This window comes from Pholis gunnellus (assembly GCF_910591455.1).
Source record: "Pholis gunnellus genome assembly, chromosome: 18".
Taxonomy (NCBI): domain Eukaryota; kingdom Metazoa; phylum Chordata; class Actinopteri; order Perciformes; family Pholidae; genus Pholis; species Pholis gunnellus.
In genome coordinates, this window is record NC_136545.1 from 5,378,558 (window position 1) to 5,399,225 (window position 20,668).

Below are 20,668 nucleotides of genomic sequence, written 5' to 3' on the forward strand. Positions count from 1 at the left end.
GCAGTTCCATCTTCTCCGGTTTTTATCCCCTATTCACACAATATTCTGTCAATGATGGCAGATGTAAAAGGTCATGTGCCGCCATGTCACAGTGAAGAAAACCCAATAACCTGTATTTTTATTTATTTTGTCAAACCTGTGCCCATAAATCTTGTTTTAGAATATTCATGAATCAATAAAGCTTGCAAAATCCTGACAAAATATCCAATTTCCGAGATGTCCAAGTGAAATGTTTGGTGCTAGGACAGACCGGTTATGGCCATTAGACAAGTAGTAAAGTCTTTTCCTCAAACAGGTATGCATACAGATACATCTGGATGAGGCACTATTCATCCAAGAATGGAAATCCTGTCTTCGCTTGCCCCCACTCAGTCCGGGTCAGAGCACAAATCAGCATCCCAGAGCTGGTAGGCATCGAATGTCACGCTCAAGGACATTTAAGCACGGCGGCCACTTGCCGAGCTGGAACCCTTTGGTTCTCCTTTTCTGAGCGCCTGGAGGCAGTCGAGACTGCCAACTCTGACAGTACACTCTTGATAGTGTTTTATAAGGTGGAGGTGAAAGGGAGAGGTGCGTGGCGGCGTTCTTAAAACAACAGGAAGTTAGTTATTGTAGTTTGACCTGTTTATTGGCAGAGCACACATATGCTACACTTAGATTCAGTGTGAGGATGTTCTCTCTGTGTATAGGAATCTGCTAAAAAAAATCACAAGACAAAAATGCTCCATGTAAGTCCAAAGCCTGCCTGACAAGTTTTCTTCAGTATCAAAGCAATCCATTCATATTTGTTTGTACACCACATGGGTACATTGCAAACAGGAACTGCTTCTAGCCAAATTCAACAGACTTTTAATGATGCCAATATGCCTGAATGTAAACTACTATATGTAAAGAAATGAACAGGGTTCAAGTTGTAGCCTTCAGTGTGATGCTCTGAATCCATGGCAACATTACATGTGAGCGTTATTCGGACTCCTCCTCAGTACATTTGAGGTGGATGGAATTTTGTTTAAACAAGCAAGCAGCTGCCAAGCTAGAACCCTGGTCCTCCATTATTTAGCAGTCAGCTCCTACTACTTTTACTCTATTTACAGTACTTAATCATGTATTACCATTTCGGCGACCTAAAGCTCCCTGGTTATTAACTACATCGATGTGGGCCCATTGCCAAAGCGTATTCCTGCGGAGGCTTCTGCTTCAGTAACTTTCCCCAAACAATAATTGCTTTTACAGGACAAAGGCAGATGCACTGTGGGCTCCCTGAGCATGAGGGTCTTTTCCCCCAAAAAAGGCGCTCCTCCCCACAGTGGCTGTCTGTGCTCTGCTGGCTGCGTGCCTAATTAAAGGTCAGTTAGCTAGCTGGGTGCCAAAGCGGCATAAACACATTAAAGGGAAATGCCACTCAATAACGTAACTCGGTGGAGGTTTTGTGAACATCGGGTGCTGTGTCCAGTTGCCTGGAACACCAATATCGCTCTGCAAGCTAGGGCTCGGGAGAGTTAATGAGCTCGTACTGGTGCGACTGCTCAGTGCCTCTCAGCTGTCAGAGCAGTTTAAAGTGGACATAGAAGCCTTTTTTTTGTGGCGCAGTAAAAAAAGATCCGTCCTTTGAGTTAAGTTGTTCATCCAACTTGTGTGCGTGTGTTTTTTTTCCCCCAGTGAGCATGACTTGGGTGAGGATGACATCTACGACTGCGTGCCGTGTGAGGACGACGGGGATGACATCTATGAGGACATCATTAAGGTGGAAGTACGACAACCCATGGTGAGAACACTCTGTCACAATTCCTGCTTTTTTATCATAAGGTTTTTTTTTTGTGAATTATTAATGATGTAATTGTCTCAGGTGTTTGTCATATTTTGCTGAAGGTCTATATGACTAAAGGGTTGCATTTTGTTAGTCACCTTAGACACAGATGCTTCTTTATCTGGTGTACATTAGACAATACTTATTACCAGGAAAGAAGCAATGAACTAAAAAAAGAGGAAACACACTTCTTGGAGGAAGACCTACCTTCGTATTTGCCTGATGTCAGATCTCTAAACGCACTCCGATCTCTTACACAACTGCTGATTAATTTGACTTCTGACTTGTACTGCTTTGCCTTTCCCATGCTGCAGATCAGATACATGCAGGTGAGTGCTGCTGTGCTTTGTGACTCACCTTACCCTGTCAGCTAACTCCCTCCACCACTTCACTTAAAACGAACTCATAGCATCCCAAGAGAATGTCCTGCCAGTTAGATTATTGACCCGTGCCTGGGCTGGTAGAGGGGAGCCCATCTGGTCCAAGGTGTGCCTCAGGGCCCTTTTGGAGGCTTCGGTTGTGACTTCAGCTCGGTGACATCAGCGAGGACCACCAGCTGCCACAAATAAACGTTATCCTGCTGGCTTTGCGCCCTGCTTCTGATTGGTTGATTACTTTCTGGATTGAGGCCTTGACTAGACTTGCATGTCTAAATTGCTAGTTACAGTTTTTGTATTATCTGCACTGGTTATCAACAGCCAAATCTGTTCCAGATGGCTTTGTTAGTAACTCTGCAGTCAGGCCTGCTCAAACACCCTCCCACAACACAGAACATCTCTATAGAAATGAAGCCTCTCTCTGTGACGTTCTACCCCAGCATCAGTTTTGGACTTTCCGCTCGTTACATGCATACATTTTCCTTTAAAAATAAACTTCCAGTGTATGTTTACTTACAACAAAGCCTCATGGTTAGGCTTTGGAAAGAAATCGTGGTTTGGGTTAAAATAAGTCCACTTTAAATAACTGCACTTCTTACCTAACTGCCGTTTGTAAAGACTGGAAGTTACTCAGGACACTAAAACTGGGTCTCCTGGGTGATAGTCCTGTGTTTGTTTGAATCTATACAGACTTTCTCGCCATTTAAATGATATCAGCGTTTTATATATAGCCACGGAAGGATTTACGTTGGAGCTTGGTGTTTCTAATGCAGATGCGAAAGGTCTGGGAGTGAGACTAGGTTGATATATATTCATGTTTATACGACCTACTCAGATGTCAGGACTCTTGACAAACGCTCTGAGTAAATCAGTTTGTAACTTTTCCCAATCCTCAAAACGTGCCCGCTTGCATGGCTATGACTTAAAAACTCCATATTCATCTACTTATGCATACATATGCCTTGTTCAGCCAGCCAGCCCACACATACAGTGACACTAAAAAGCTCTGACGCGTCCTTTTCTCCCCAAAGTCATTGTTCATCGCCACCTCACTTTACTCCCTGCCACCAAACTGCAGTCATATATGTGTGTAGAGAACTGTCAGACCTGAGGGACGGCACCGTAGCGCACTTAATGGTGCAGAGTGTTAACTTGTTTAAACACAGACCGTTTTAGATTTTTGAATGCATCTTTCCTTTGGTTCCACTAACTATTGCTTTCCATTCATTTGCAGACTGTATGAAAATCAACTAGCAAATCCAATCAATTATTGTTTGCCCAGGACTCCCTGGACAGCAGAATTGATTGTGAATAGATTATCCTGTTGAAATGACGTAGAACGGACTCTAGAAACCAGCTTGAGTCGCGTAATCCATCACAGTCAACATCAAGTCCGTCGTTCGTCGTTGTCAATGTTTCATTATGGTTGCATGGTAAATTGATTGGGAAAAGTCGGCACAGCATTATCTCATACAGATAATGCTGTTTGATAGATTACACAACTCAAGCAAAGGAAATGAATAGAAGCCATTGACCTCCTGCAATGGTAAAAAAAAACACCAACATATATTACAATTTCCAAAATACAGCAGCAAGGTTTGCAAAAGGCTTAGTTATCAGGATATATGTGTTTTGAGAATTGACTGAAACATAAAAGGCCACACTGGTATGGGCCTTTAAAAATACTACAAAAGAAAAACTGTGTTTGTGCGTCACAAATTTAGATAGATAATCAATGTGAAATCTGTGCATGAATATCATGCACTTCCCTGCGATCATCACAAAAAACAGTAAACAGTAATCACAAGGAAACTATTGTAGGTCTGGACTATGTAAAAAGAGAATCAATGATCCAAAATCACGCAGTCTAATTGTCCTGTCTCGCCTGTATTGTTTCCTTGTCTCGCCGTAGAAAATGGGTATGACAGAAGATGACAAGAGAAATTGCTGCTTAGTGGAGATCCAGGAGACGGAAGAAAAGTACTACAAGACTTTAGAGGACATTGAGAAGGTGAGTGCACATGCACTGTTGTGAAGAGAGTTTTCCTTTTGTCAGTTCTTCTTTGTTGGTGTCTTAGGCCTGTGGGCCAGGTCGCAGCATGGAAATGTCAGCTATCGGGACATTAATTGGAGGGCGCAAATGTCACAGGAGCCGGTCAATAGGTTTATTATTGGCTCAGCAGGAGACACTAAACCCTGGGGCTTTAAGAATAGACACGCACGTCACAGCCGGCAGAGTATATTATTGTTGTATGTGAACACAGAATCCAATACAGTATCCAGCTGAAAAGAAGAACCTATTACTTACACATTACACATATTACATCACCTAAAATTGTGTGAGAATATTACATTGTTTTCTCAAGAATCTTTACCTCCCACTGGTGTGTTGTTTGCCTACCCGTCACAGTTTCTTTATTTCCTTCTGTGTTTCTGCTCGTTAGTGATTACAGTTGCGGTAACATTGGACACCCCTACAGCCGGGAAAAAACCCAGACAAACTTGATTTGCATCCACATAAAACAGCGGATTATGTGTGCGTAAAGAGTCATAAACTCGCACACTTGCACCATCTCTCTCCGTGTGATAATGAGCCATTGTTAAGCTCGGCGCTGCTAACACATCACTTTCCGCATTGACAGATTTCATTCGCGATTTGATGGAGCGCCGCAAATCACGCGCTCCGCTAATTTCATTAAACTAAATGGGCATCCTGTGTTTGCCGCGTTGGCCCAACGCGAAACTAAATGGGAATAAATAACCCTCTCGTGATCAGAGGACTCGTTAAGCTTAATTGAGTTGGGGTTAATAAAGCCTCATTTCTTCATTGCTTCTTAGTTGATCTATTTGTTGTTGTTTATGATGATGGAATGTGACAACCATAAAACAATGTTGGAGAAACAATAGGCAGGTTTCTCTTCCGTAAGCATAAGTGCAGCTTTGACGTGACGGCAGATACAGTGTTATATCCTGAAATCAAATAACTCGTGCACCCTGTAAACAACAATATGGTGGCTCCATCTTCTACAATATAATGCGAAACAAATCTGCTAAAAGCTTGGCTGGAGCTTTATTGAATTTTATCCATAAACATTTTTTTAAATGAAAGACGGACAACTCTGGGTACCGCATTTGTTCCTCAGCTGATATTTAGTCTTTCCCCTGATTGTTCTCTCGTTTCTCTTTAGAACTACATGATCCCGTTGAAGCAAGTCATGAGTCCACAGGACATGGAGGCTATCTTTGTCAATCTTGAGGTGAGGACCCGCTCAAGCAAAGCAAATTAATTCTATACAGCACGCCTGAGTGTCCAGCACACCACGTGAATAATTCAACATGTGTATGGGTGGCCGAATGAATAAAATACAGGGTGCGTTGTAGATTATTAATGTTAATATTCACGCTTTGATTTGCACTGCCATTTTGATGTCACAGTTCAATGTTTTCATCACAAAGGGGGGGGGGGGGGGGGGGGGGGTGAACAAAATAGTATATGTATTTTCACTCTTTTTAATTAACTTACAGTGACTCATGGGCTGTAATTCTTGTTGTACAATTTGATCAAAAGCAACATTTCAATATTACCAAAACTGTGAACACCTAAAGGAACATTAGGTAACTAATTTTTTTTCTAACATTAGGCATTTCTAACATGGTAGCTTATGCGCTGCGATTCAACAAATTCAACAAATGTTTTATATATATATATAGCTGAATTTGTAGACTCTCAATTAGTTTCCACTGTCCTTGGGTCGTCCAAATAATAATCTACAGATGAACTGGTTATGCATGTGAGAATCAACTGAATCAAGTAAAGGATATTACGTTTAAAGCAGTAAAGGGTTTGACTGCAGTCAGTTGAATATTAGTACATTCTTTTGTTGAATAGGAAATAACTATCCACGGTGTCAGTGGTTCTTTTTATGTTAACAACTATGTATAAAGGATTCATTATAGTAGAATGGGTAGATTGTAATTTGTTGTATGATGTGCACTCAGGATGTAATAAAAGTCCACTTCGCCCTCCTGCGAGCCATTGACCTGAACATGGTCACTGGAGGAAACGGCCTGGGGAAGATCTTCTTTGACTTCAAGGAAAGGTTAGTAATCAGAAACGTGTCTGCGTTGTTGAATCCCTGCACAAGCAGATGTTGTTGTTCTTTCGGTATATTGAGTATTAAACCCACTTGTAGTTAAGAGGAAGCTGCAGATTTGCTTCCCTTTTTAAAGTCAGTAGGCTGCATCATGGTGAGTATCCACACATCGGTCAGAGGATTGCTGGGATTAGTGTTAAAAGAATTTAAAACTAAATCAAATGTTTGAGAAAAAAGCTGAGAAACCGTGTAACCAATTGTTCCCCATTCAACCAACATGGTGAATATAAATCCACTAAAGACTGCGTTTGCTTGTCACAGTTATTCCTGCACTGCTCGAAGTACAGTAAGAATACATTTAAACTGTTTCTGCACTTCAACTTGTTTCAAGTGTTTGACAAAATCAGGTTTCACTTTATTTCAAGTGCAGCCACCTGCCTCGTCTGTTCTGTTTAAAGGTGATCACCGGCACTCACACCATGTATCAAGGAGATGGAGCTTTCGGTTGTGCTGCTTTGGCACATCACCATACCACTGCTATTTATGCCCTCATTCACACTGCAACCTAATATACGTTTTCTATTTGCACCATCATTTAAAACACTTATATTGATATTACGCATATGTAATATATTTGTTGTAGTTATCTATATATGCAACCATATGTATTACTTGGAAATATAATTTAGTTTTCCTTATAATTTATTTATTGTTACCTTTAGAGAGTTTGTTATTACCTATACAGTATGTTTCTTAATATCCTATTAATTTAAATATTTTGGATATACTCTTTTTACATTTTACGTATGCCTAGCATGGAGGGGCCGACAACTACATTTCACTTTACAAATCAGAATATTCACTGTTTCACTTGTTCATAGAAAGGAATGTCTTCGGAGAGAAGAAGGGGATTTCTGTGCCGTGGAACCGGGAAAGCAGATGTTTATTAGCAAAGAGGTTTTTCCTCTCAGATCTCAATCTTGCCCAGCTGCTGAGCAACGTGCGGATCATTTGCATCCCTGAGGGGAGCGGTGATTTGCACTCCCTGCTGTGCCGAGTGTGGCTGCTTCATAGGTAATGGTGATGATGGGGATGATAGGTTCTGGCCCTGGTCATAATTCCACACACAGCCGTGGATATGCCACTCTCCTCACATGATGCACCCATTACTGCAAGAGTGAGTAACACACCGCCAAATGTGTGTGCCTACCTCTTTGTGCATTCATAAGCACGTATTATATTCTTCTGCTCAGTGATCCTGATAACACACAAACTCTTTTTTTCCCCCTCCTCCTCATCCTTCCAGCCTGAAACAGACATTCACAGTAGTTCTTTGGTTGACGTCAGTTTTCATAGGTAATAGGCTTGTCGCATGCTTCTTCCTTAAGCCTAGAGGGCCATGTAACACAAAGTTGGTGTGACATTAGAGGCTCAATTTCTGCTAATAGACGGAGGCAGGCACATACTCTCTCCCTCTATCTCTCTCACACACACACACACATGCATGGACACACTCCTACTGTACCTCCTTCCCTGTTCAGCTCATCTGACTCTCTGATCTGATTGAACAGTGGTTGGGAATCTTCATTTGCACGCAATCCCAGATAAGGTCCAGCTCGCCAAAGGTCCCCGTAGAGAACTGGGAGTTTGTCTCGTGAAAGCTCAGAGGATGCACACGGGAAGAGAGAAACAGGGAAAAGACTGGAAAAGAGTTTGGCAGAAACCGTAGTGTTACAGTCCTATCTTGTTGATTGAATAGTTTTGTGATTTAAGCCCTGTTTTTTGCACGTTTTTTTCTTTTAGACTAAATGTGAACAAAAAATGGACATATTGTTATAATGATTCACGTCCGGCCCCAGTCATGTGATGAATAAGGAAATTGTCTTCCATCCCGCGTGAATCTCGTGACCCACTGGATTCCCAGAAAAATGTTCGCCTCTAGAGGTCGACTGCTAATAAAGCGCCAAGGCCTAGGTTACAGTCGGCATTACATCGAATTCCAAAAGTGTTTAGGTCAAGGCTCTGTGCAGGATAGTCAAGTTATTTCACACCCAACTGGGAAGAAACATTTCTTTATGGACCTAGCGTTGTGCACTAGGACACTACCACGATGAAACCAGACTGTCAAACTGTTGCCGCAAAGATGGAAACATGCTAAACTGCAATATCCTTGCATAATGTAGCATTAAGATTACTTTCATTGGAACTAAGTTGTCCAAACCGGGAAAAAGAGCCACAGAGTAATAGTACACATTTGTTGTTTTGAAATGGATGTTAACCTTCTATCGCTGACAGAAATAACTAACATTTATCTTCTATTCATAAACAAATTTGCTGATGACATGCTGCTGTTCTTTGTTAAAATGTATCAAGTGGTGACATTCTCGGAAATGAGAAGCAGGGTTATTTTAAGAAAACGGTTCATTAGATTTGCAGATTCTGTGCGTCGCAGGCTTTGACTCTGTTTGACGTGTATACCTGCCTCATTATAAGCCACCGGGGTGTCTTGTCTCTCTGTGGCGATAAGCGACAGGGACCAGGGGATTTGGACTCGCACGGCACCGCTCCCATCATGCATCTTGGCGATTTTTCTGAGGACCAGGCTTGGCATAATTAATTTGGCTATCTATGCTTGTAAGTCCAGGTGACCTTTACAACAATGTGCTTGTTTTTCTCTCTCTCATGTTGGTGCAAAAGATAAAAAGCTTTTCTTTTTTTTCTTCTTCTATTGGTCATTTAACTGAATGCCATGCTGCAAATGTCACTGGTTTATCTCGACTACTTCTCAATTTTTAAACGGCCAGAACTGGGCTAAGGGGAAAAGTGGGCTCGGAGGAAGCTCTATAAACTCAATGGGCATCTGAGTACGCTCTTGTTGATATCCTCATTGTCGACATTCCCCAACTCATTTCCGGAGTAATCTTGGCTCCCTGATATCATTGCAGTCCCTAATCATGGCTGCACTACGAGCCTCTTTATTGGAGGTCTTTGCTCTATGTTCTCCTCCATTTACTGTGTGCTGGAAATGTTGAGTGGAGGTGAGGGGGTCCCAATGCCATGTGTCAGAGAATATTAGCTCGCTCCACGGCCTGTCACTTCTGGTTTGCTTGGAGATTGGCTCAGCACGTAGGGCTTCATGAGGGTGGGGGTTGAAGGCCCAGGGCGCAGTTCCTCAAAATTGCATTTTCTGTGAAATAACATGCACGACAGCATCCTCATTATTCACGAGGCCAGAACAGCAGGGCGATATGACAGCCCTGAAAATAATTCAAACAAGCAAGTTTTTACTGCACCAGCAAACTCTCCAATAAAGGAAAAGTGTCTGAAACAGCTCTGTCGTTTAGAGGTTGCTGTGTAGCTTCTCCTTTTCATTATAGCCTGTTTGCAAACTTCTTTTTCAGTTTCTCCTGTAGGTTTTTAGGCCTTATGTTTTTGGGCTGTCCGTCCCTATTTCTGCCTGTTCGTACTTACGCACGTTCATATGTCCCATTTTCTGGAACATGTCTGGCCCTGAGGGAATTTCTTCAAATTTGGCACAAATGTCCACTTGAATTCAAGAACGAACGGAATAGAATTTGGTGCTCGAAGATCCAAGAAAAACCTTGAGGGATTTTCATTACAGCTGCCACAAACATCTACTTGGACTCAAGGATGAACTGATTCCTGATTGTGAACTCACAAAACAAGAATCCACATGCTAATTAATACACTTTCACACAAATGGCTAATAGATTCAAATGCCGTGATGACATTTCGGACAAGCGTGAATGTAAACTGCACCTTACTCTTTGGCGAAGGCAACTCTAAATTATAGTCCGTAATAAGGAAAATCAACGTGTGCTCAAAGGCAAAGAAGGCAAAGATGGCATGTGATAAACACAGAACCCACATTAAACCAGCAGCATTATTAATGCTTCACTCTAGCAAATGTTGGACCTTTGAAATCCCACTACAATTATTAGGCTTTATAAGTGTTTGAATATGCTGCATGACATGATAGAGTAACGCTGCAATAGCTTAATTCCCTTGCTCTGAAGATGTCTAAGTTTGCTTTCGTTGTTTTGGGAAAGGCCAATATAGAGCTTAATTAGACTTCCAATTAATACTTCCATTTATTTGTAATTAATATTTGCAATATATTCAAAATGTTTAACTTTTTCTTGTATATACAACACGGTGTTTTGGATTGCAAAGTTTCAAGCAGCAATTCAAGGGGAAAACAGGGCATGATGAGTCGTTGCCTCCCACAGTGATGTGTTCAGACGTGGTGTCAAGTTAGAAGTGTGCTTATCACCGTGTCAACGACTAATTACGCATGACTGCGCCAAGAGTGGATGCATGCTGCAGTGTGCTTGTGTGTCATCAGCCCTTTTCTTCCGCTGCCTATCTCAGTGAAGAGGACAAAGCCTCTGACTCGCCTCTCCAGCCTCAGACGAAAGGCTGTTATTATATGTGTGAATATATAACTTATGTCCACACAACATGGCGTCAAATGATCCAGCTATTGCTTCACAACACAGTTGTGTGTGTTTTGTGACCTTGGGTGTGATATTTCGGTGCCAGATATTGACGATTTTTCTTTTCTTTCTTTTTTTTATGCTCTTAAAAACCTACTGGGTGTTGTTTTTTTCAATCAATGTAATTCATCTTCTGTGTACAGTACAAAATACTGTATTATTTTCCATGCACCAGCGTTTTACTCCTCGCCTTTTTATTGCTGAACACACAACTCGCACAAATCAAATCAACTTTTATCGTCACACATATACACAACGCAACACACACAGTGAAGTTCAGCTTCTGCATTTAACCCATCCTAGTATTAGGAGCAGTGGGCAGCTCGAACTATACAGCGCCCGGGGAGCAGGATGGGGATCCAGTGCCTTGCTCAAGGGCACGTCATTATGCTCCCTACTTGGTCCATGTGGGGACTTATCCAATATATGATATAGCTGTGGTACACTGACCTATTTTCATGTTACACATGCCGGTGTCCACATAGAATGGGTAGAATTCCCTGAAAAAATAAGCGTTGTTATGCTTTTTCAGTTCCACGAATCAAAGTCTTTTTTTATTTTCCCAAAATGAATCAAAATTAACCAGCTTTACCATTTGAGGGCTCCAGTCCTACACTGAATTTAGATTAGTGACATAGTTATATATATATATATGAATATATAATAGATATATATATTATTGTTTTTTTTCTGGTAAATATATTAAGCGATAAAGTGATACCCCTCTAAGCTGAAGAACACATTCATCTGACATATCACCACTATAAAGCTGTGATGGCTAACATTTAACAAAACAGTTTACACATTGGGCTGACAGCGTGGCAACATTAGCATTCATTTGGAGTTGAAAGTCAGTCTAATAGTCATTCTCCTTGTAGCTCTGGTTTGGTTTCTCCTAACAACACCTTTCCCTCTAGCTGCTAGATACATATCCCACTTTCTACGTTTCTAACTTTGTATGGCTGCCATTTGGAGGTGAAAGGGTTGTGCACAGTGGGTTTATCAGAGCTTGTTTGCTTGGAAACAAGGCTGGTGGGATCCCTGAGAACAGATATACTGTGAAACCAAAGCTGCAATCTTCAAGAGGCTAAAGTGGGCTCCAATATTACAGCAGGAAGGTGCTGGCTGTTTGGTTGGACATGTCGTTTGTTTGCTGCAAATGGAAACTTAAAAAGAGATTGAGCCCTCAGGCAGCGGAGAACGAGCCTCCGGCTCCAGGCACACTGATGAAAACGCACACACACACACACACACACACACACACACACACACACACACACACACACTAAAGGACGGCCTTCTTTTAAACTCGACCAGATATGCCAACAAATCACTCTTTTAATCACTTTCATTCACTCAGCTTTGGCCAATGCTGTGAGAGAAACATCATTTTGGACCCTTTCAGTATATGTTCCTTATTAACCAAAAGTACTGACCCAGGTTTCTGCCTTGACACACAGTTTCCACCTACTTTTTAAAAGCCATATAATGATTCAATAAAACATGTACAATCAAAATATATTAATGATTATTATCTTTTTCATACCGTCATCTCCACTTTCCTGTGAACGTTCTTTTCAATTCAATTTATTTTGTATAGCCCACACATTTGCCTCAGAGGGCTTTACAATCTGTACACATACAACATCCTCTGTCCCAGGACCCTCACATCAGTACGGGAAACCCCCCAATCCCCCCCCCCCCCCCCCCCCCCCCCCCCCCCAAAAAAAAAAATCATAGAACATTCGTGAGACATGTTTCACGTAGGGGGTGCGGCTGGGGGTGACACAGTATGTGTAAATCAACACCGATTTGAAAAAGATAATAATCAATAATATATGATGATTATACACTTAAATGATTATGTGGCCTTTAAAAAATAGGTTGTATACTTTGCTGAACATTCATTCGTCTATATGAGCAATAAGAAAGCATACACATTTGAAAATACTGCATGCGAACGTTCTCTCAACGTTCTGAAAACAACGACTCGTTGTCGTTCTGAAGACGTTCTGTAAACGTCCTGCGAACGTTCTGGCACTGGCCGCTTAGTCATTTCTGCTGCCTTGTGTGGAAACCAGGTAAACAACAGAGAACAAAGAACGTTCTGAAAACAGTGCCCCACAGCTGGTTACCAGGGCTCATCATAGCATCTTTTCCAACTTTCTTTTAAGGCCATGCACTGATGAATAACGATCGAGCCTTAACACGTTGTACAAGTCCTTTAAGAAGAACATTGAGCAAGTCTACGCTCACAGACTGCTGCTACACTTTCAATTTGTTCATCTTTACTTTTCTTTAACATTTCTCTCATTAATTTTCTCTTAAAAGTTCTATATATTTCTTTAATCTTTCTACTTATTGCTGTCAGAAATATCTTACATCTCTCAAACTCTTAAACTGTTGTAATGATTCCCACATTCACAGCAGGAGCTTGAGCCTTTCTCACTTCTGTCCTGATAACGTCACATATGAAGGGTGTCTCTTGGATCCTCGCTACGCTGCACAGTCCGCCTGCTGTCTTATAATTGATCGAGACCCCCATTAATCTCAATCACTTTGTCGTCCTGGAGGGGCGGTAGCTGTCTCCCCTCGTGTGGATCAGGTCTTAATCAGGGGCTTGTTAGCCCAGAGCCATGCCAGGGTAGGAGCTTCACTACAGGGGGGCCGTAGTCAGAGGTCCGCCTGGGCTCCAGTGAAGATCCAGGGATCATCACTGGTGGATCTCTGTGGAGCAGAGGAAGATCAACCGTTGAATGGGCAAAAATTCTACTTTTAAGAGGGACATTTTCATTTACTGTTGCCAGTTCCACCTCTGACCAACCGTTTGATACACTGATCATATTTTAGTCTCTATAAAGTGAAAAAGAAATTGAAAAAAGAGCCTCATATTTGTGATGTCTTCAGAATGCTGTTTTTTGACCAAGCAGCAGTTCATAACAACGATATCAAAAACTGTCACAGAAGGCAAAGCAAACAGTCACATTTGAAAAAATGTAACCAGCAAATGTTTGGCATTTTTGCTTGAAAAATGCTGGTTCTTTTTTTTTTTTTATCATTACATGAATGAATCGACTAATTGTTGCTCTGATTCTGCACATAATTGGCACCTTACTTGTGTTCTCGCCCCCCTGTTACCTTCACCTTCTTGTAGTGGTAGATTTCAGAGCTGTGCTGGTATTGAGAGGACCTTTTTTTTAAAAGCAGCATATCACTTTAAATTGATTTCCACTTAATGGCATCACACATCCAGACGTTGTGTGTGCTGCTGCAGGAGGACACAGTCATGGGCCCTTTTACTTTGACCTCTGGGGGAAGATTGAAAATCAAATCAAAAGGAAGAAGCGCTACTGGGCGCACAACGGGATGCTCCACATGTTTTTTGGAGGATTTTTCGCTTGCCGCTAGCACGGCTCTGAAAAACCACCAGTGAAGTGAGTCGTATGCACGTGAAAGTTGAGCACAGAACTTGAAAGTGTATTGGAAAGAGCAGAAGTCAATGTGAAGTTGTAGTTTTATTTCTCCTGCTCCATCTGTGTGCTGTTCTAGTGTGCGTCACAGATTCATCAGAGGCTTGATTAGACTTCGGGGTGCCAGCTCTCTGCGCCACCTCAACATTCAGATTAAGAAACCGGAGTACCAATGCTACTACAGCGGGGAAGAGGGGGGGGGGGGGGGGACACTCTACCAGCATTGCCAATGACCTACTTTGACTTAGTGAGTGAGAGCAGTGTGTGCCACATGCAGTGGGATCCTCCAGGCGGGATGACTTTGAACTCCCTCCCAGCTGAACCCAAAGATCTGTGTCAGCGTCAGCATTGTAATATCTAATGAACCACAGCTCTCATATCCTCACTGCTCGGAATTAAGAGATTTTTCTTCTTCTTTTTTCCCCCTCACACGCTGATAAGAGGAACTCTGCAAAGCAGCTGATATATAGCAGCGTCTTTCATTAGTGCTCTGTGATTACAGCTCATTGGCAGGAGGATGCCGCCTCTCCAAATATTGCCCTGGGATCAGAATCCAGTCATTACTTATTCATGGTATTCACGTGCAGTCCTAATCATATTTATTCACATATTCATTTATCTGCCCCCTATAGTGCCAAATGACTCTCGGGCTGACCTCTCAAATTGTGTTATTAATCGTAAAAAATGAATATGCGGTACATTGCCGAAAGGCACAAACCAGTTCACAGCTAATTGTGGACTCAAACAGCAACCTCCTTTTGTCCCTGTGTTTTTAGATATGTTTATATAATGTGTGTATACCCAACCTTTTTAAAAGAGCGTCATTAGTGCTCATTAAGCCTAATTTTTAACCACAAACAAGGCTTCGGAGGGGAGTTATGAGCCCACGTGTTTCCTCTATTCGCAGAAAATATCGGAATCAAAATCTCAGCTGTGGATTTCTCTGAACAGGCATGAATGTTTCATCGTTTCATCGCTTGAGCATTCGTAAGACGTGTTGAGCTGCAGAAAGCCTTCTGGGAGTGAATCTAGTTAACAGCTTATAAATGAAAGACACTGTGGGCATGCAGTACTTGTCTTTTCAATACTTTTGATTGATAGACCAAATTTGGTCTTTACTTAGATTGCTTTTCAGCTTTTTTTTTTACTTACAGGGAAAGTAATGTGTCTGCTGTGATAGAGAGGTATGCTATCCTGTAAACATTTTTTACAAAGAAAATGAATGTTGACCGAACTGTGATTTTGAGTCTCTTTTTGTAGCACAGTGTAAACAGTCTGCAGAAGCAGCCACGGTCAAACATGAATCTACGGTTATTTATATTGTTTGGTGAATGTCCCATGGAGGACGACGAGCTGTGACAGCGTATATTGTCTGACAGTCGTTTGTTGAATTGTGTCCTTCACCAGGTTGTTGATCTACGGTCAGTACTGCAGCCACATGGAGAACGCCCAGAAGACCCTGGATGAGCTAATAGCAACACGAGAGGACGTCAAGATTAAAGTGGAGGTAATGACCTCCGTCACTCACCACAAACGGATGACAACTCAAGGATTTAGTGCATTTTTGTGAAAAGAATACATCACAGTGCAGGCAGTAAACAATCAGGTTTTTTTTCAAACTGAATACAAAATGACGGAGCAGATGGGCTTCAGCCATCTGTCTGCTTATGGACCTGTGATATGTGACCTTTTAAAGGGATCATTTGTAATTTTTTGAGGTGTTCTTGCGCCGGTTTGTCTGCGTTTATATGTGATAATAAGCTAAATATTTTTAGTTTGTGATATTTGGCATCATCTGGATAAATAAAGCACGGTGGAGATTTACTTTAATTGATTAATCAAGAAATAAACAAAAGACTGATCAATAGGGAAAATAGCCACAACGTGCACCCCTAGTAGTCATTTAGACATCATGTGGTAAATATACTATTACAACTATATATATAACAAAGTGTGGATTACTTTTCAGTGCTGTCACTGTGCACAATGAGGTAAATGGAGATGTGGTTTAAAAACCACAGCAACCACGTTTCATTGGCAATTATGCAAATGTCTGCAATGAGATTCTATAGAATCGGACATCTCTTACAAAATCATTACACATTAGTATGAAAGTCTCACTATTGAATAAATGATGACATTGAATAACTAATGAATTAAATAAATCCATAAATGTGGTCCAAATTTGCCAGGGTCATGCACAAACTGAGTTAAATTCAGAAGGGCAAATAATGTAATTTGCAAATATGCTGTCAGAGATGTTGAGTTCATAATATGTTGTTGTGCTGAACTCAACGGTATCCCATTCCCATTGGTGGGTTTATACTGTTCAGAGCAGGGGATTTGTAGCGACTGCCTTGGCGAGGTCGTGTTAAATGTACTCGAGTTCAGAGAACAAGTTGTATCACATAGTATGATTTGAATCTGGAAGACATACTGTCCAGTCCATTTCAGCTGCACGTCATTTTATTATATTTGTGCGCAACTATTATTCTCTGATCTTCTTTAGAATAACATGAAGTGATTAAAGAGGAAGGCTATTGCACTTAAGGCTTAAGGCTAATCAGCAGTTAGCACAGCGAGAAAAATATGGCTCTTGGAGCTGTCGACAAAAAACAATTGACGTGATTACAGACTGAGTGGTTGGCAGGGAGATACGCTATCTCAAAATACTAGAGCTTTGTAACCGGGTCAAACAGCTTCTCACTATCTTTTTATGCACAACGACCTTGTTTGTAAAGATGGATAGGCTGTCCCTTTACAGAAGCACCTACACAAACCGGCTGTGAGGGAAACCTATAAGATGATGCTAACTAAAGACAGTGCGGAATTATTAATAGAAATGTGTGAAATTAATCAGAGGCATTTCCCAGTCAGCATGCAGGGTAATTACGTCACAAATGGCTGGAACGACCGGAGCTTTTGTTTCCCCCGACGGAATAAACTTGCCTCCTTATTGCTAATGGAACGCCCCGAGAAAGTGCGGAAGCAATCGAAGCAATGCAACAAGACCCAATGAATAATTAAACAATGAATGAATGCTTGTTAGTAGGAAGTGTTCAATGTGGCATTATGCAATGTGTTGTGTGCTAACCGCGCCGCTGCTCCTTTTCCGTGTTGTTCAACAGGAATGTACTTTGAAAGTGCAGGAAGGGAAGTTCAAGCTGCAGGATCTTCTGGTGGTTCCCATGCAGAGGGTGCTGAAGTATCACCTACTACTGAAGGTAGGAGGCATCACACGACCGCAACAGTCCATCTTTGAATGCCCTCCAGCTCTTTGATTCTACATGGAAGGTGTTGCAGTCAGCTTGGATTCACAGCGGTTACAGTGGCCCAGTTTTCCTGCGACAACAAAAGTATCAAAACGTTAAAAAAACTGCTTCTGCAGCAGTATCCAGTTGCCTCTTCATCATACTGTAGCTCCAGAGGTCAGTCAGAAGTAGCTTATCTAACAACTTATTGGTAAAGCAGTGATTGTCAATTTTCATCCAGGTTTTTAATAGACTGGCTACAATCATTTCGGGTTAAAGACAATTCATTTGCTTATTGGTTATTCATTTCCGTTAAATCTAGTCACAATCAGTCCCTGAGCTGCAGGCCTCCTGTAGATACCACCATTGTGAGACTTGTATTTTCTTGAGGTTTTGCCACAGAGATGATTTCTGCTGTAACTTGGGCTGATGCTAAATAACTATCCTGCGTCTATTACCTGTCATTGAGCTTTGTCTGGCGACAGTTCTGTCATTACTTCATGTTCGTGTTCACTTCACTTCTTTGTATTTTCATATCAAAATCCAACCATCTTTTCTTGCTGTAAAACAAAAGATGACGTGTGCATTCGTGATCTCATTTATAGATTTAAATCATTTTACAAGTTTTTATTGGACCGACAGCAGATTATTTGAAATCATTGCATCAGGTCAAGTGCTTGATTGATCAATCTCTTAATCAGTTGATTGATGGAAGATTCATTTAATTTGAACAAACTAATTATCCATTTTTATTTAATTAATCAAAATAATAATGCCAAACATTTGAAAGATTTCTGCTTGTCAAACTGTTCAGCCCATTTCCCAATAAACAGAATTATTTTGGGTTTTAACTGTTGTTTAGGAGAAATAATAAGCTACTGGTAGCTATAATCATTAATTGCAGCCCTGCACTGGTGCCCTAATATGCTAATGTATTTAAGCACAATGTCTGACCGCTCACATCATAGCCAATAAATGTCTCCCTGGAGCTCTCCTCCTGGTGTGCTAAACTAGCTGGCCACTGTAATATTCCCCATGATTAATTGACTTTGCATCTCAATTATGGATGAGCATATGAGTTTATGATGCGGTGCATAATGGACTGGGATGGAGGCGAGTGTTTGCTTCAGGTGACGGTGGGACTATACGCAGAGAGTGCTGCGAATTGTCTATTAGTTTGAATCAAACCCCTGCAGAAGTCTCAGCGAGGCGCTGAGGTCAAGTCAACGGCACACTAATCCAATTAAACACACCCCATTTCACTGCTTCCAACAGCTTTGCAGTGAAACACCGCTGCATGCTGTGGCCTTGGGGCATTTCAGACTGACAAGTCCTGTTTTTGTGTGCGCCGGTCCCAGTCATGCACGTCCCCGATTGGTGTTGTATAGATATCATCACAGTCGCGGTTCCCTATTTAGTACGGTGTGAATACACGGCTCTCTTCATCTTTTATGTACCATAGCTGCACTCTAAATAAAGTGAATTCAGCACAGAGGTAATTCTCCACAAGCAGGGTTTGCATACTTGCATTGTTTTTATGAACCCGTGTGATCATTCAAATCTTTCATCTAAAGCTTTATGGGCCGTCCAGCTGCGCGTTGTCAGTGGCCAGTTTCGCTTGTGCAAAAGTAACAGACCATGGTATTAAAAAAGATCTGTTGAGTCAGCAGGTCACTTAGATAAAAAAATGGAAGGTAATTAAGGTCAAATAGGGCCCAATAGCATTACTTTCATCTTGGTGGTGGTGAGCCAGTGAGGGCTGCTATCCTTCTCGCTGCACTAATAACTCTTCCTGATTGTTCGGGGTGGCTGCACAGTGGGGGTTGAACTGGGGGGGGGGGGGATAGTATCCTAAGTGTAGAAACATGGGAACCACAGTGCAGAGGAATGGAGCTTTTCCAAAGAAGACATTTCATTTGTCACAGCAGGGAAGGCACATGCAATGTATTGTAATTGTCCTTTAACTGTCACGACGAGTCAACCTGTGCCATTCCACAACAGGAAAAGGGGGAAAAAAAGCTACAAATAAAACACTACGGTCATTTGTTTATTTATGTGTCATATATGATTTTTGGACACTGCTGATGAATCTGCCAACTGGTTGGACAGCTTGGCAACATATTTTATGGTACTATATTAGATTTGATAAGATTTCTTAAATCACCCCCAATAAGCCAGTGGAGGCAAAAACACAGATCAAAAACGATGTAACATATTGCTTATTTATTGACTTTGTGGAGGAAGACCACGATTTGCAGGGGACAACATGTTTATCTTGTTTATCATCAAGAACAGTCGGACCTGGAGGCTAGTTAGTGATTTCTCCAGCTTGGAGTGTTTAGGTGAAACTTATTCTCAGCCACATCAGTGCCCCCCCCCCCATAATCACAGCAAAGAGCAGCTATACTTTTCTTACAACAACCTTCTCTAATTACTATCGGATTTAATGTTTGCATCATACATTCCATTAATTGTCTTTCTGTGTGTTTTAGACAACACAATGACACTAATAATCTTCCTCCACAGGAACTTTTGACTCATTCAGCGGACCGACCAGAGAGACAACAACTCAAGGAGGCTCTGGAGGCTATGCAGGTAGGTCTGTTCATGGGTGAATTTGAAGAACTATTACGTAATAACTCTGCAGCGCTCCGAGCCAAAGCTTTCATACAGCCCCTGTGTCTCAAAGGACTGTAAAGCTACACTGATATGACAGGTGTCAGAAAGAATGTTGGAAGAATGTTTTGCCTTGCTCTCTCTCTCTCTCAGGACCTGGCCATGTACATCAACGAAGTCAAGAGGGACAATGAGACTCTGAAGAAAATCAGCGAATTCCAAAGTTCAATAGAAAATCTTGTAAGTACTGTGAAGTCACTTCTTCTTCATGCAGAGGGATTTTTTTTCAAGATTATCTGACAAGTTTGAGGGCTTTGAAAACTTATTTTCCGAATTAGCTTCTTACCCCGGGTGATGGGTACCCGAGGAAGCATTTATCTGGCAATAAGTAGAATACTGGCTATATATTGGTCATATATTGGTTATGAGCCATTTCTGTATTGTATCTGCACTCTTTTCACTGATTTGAAGTGGGGAGGGGTTGCTTAAAGGTCAAATCTGGTATTTCCCTCGGCCGACATTAACAATACAAGAAT

The 20,668-nt window shown here is 41.5% G+C and overlaps 1 protein-coding gene across 1 annotated transcript in view; it reads left to right on the top strand.

Annotated features, from left to right (window-relative positions):
• Positions 1–20,668, top strand: part of vav2 (vav 2 guanine nucleotide exchange factor) — a gene marked incomplete at its 5' end in the record, with an annotated part of 117,475 nt that overhangs the window by 79,541 nt on the left and 17,266 nt on the right. The window contains 8 exons of the mRNA XM_079179266.1: positions 1,660–1,765; positions 4,097–4,195; positions 5,373–5,441; positions 6,184–6,284; positions 15,673–15,772; positions 17,394–17,489; positions 20,043–20,111; positions 20,286–20,372. Coding sequence (XP_079035392.1) covers positions 1,660–1,765; positions 4,097–4,195; positions 5,373–5,441; positions 6,184–6,284; positions 15,673–15,772; positions 17,394–17,489; positions 20,043–20,111; positions 20,286–20,372 — 727 coding nt within the window. The remainder of the gene's footprint in view (positions 1–1,659; positions 1,766–4,096; positions 4,196–5,372; positions 5,442–6,183; positions 6,285–15,672; positions 15,773–17,393; positions 17,490–20,042; positions 20,112–20,285; positions 20,373–20,668) is intronic.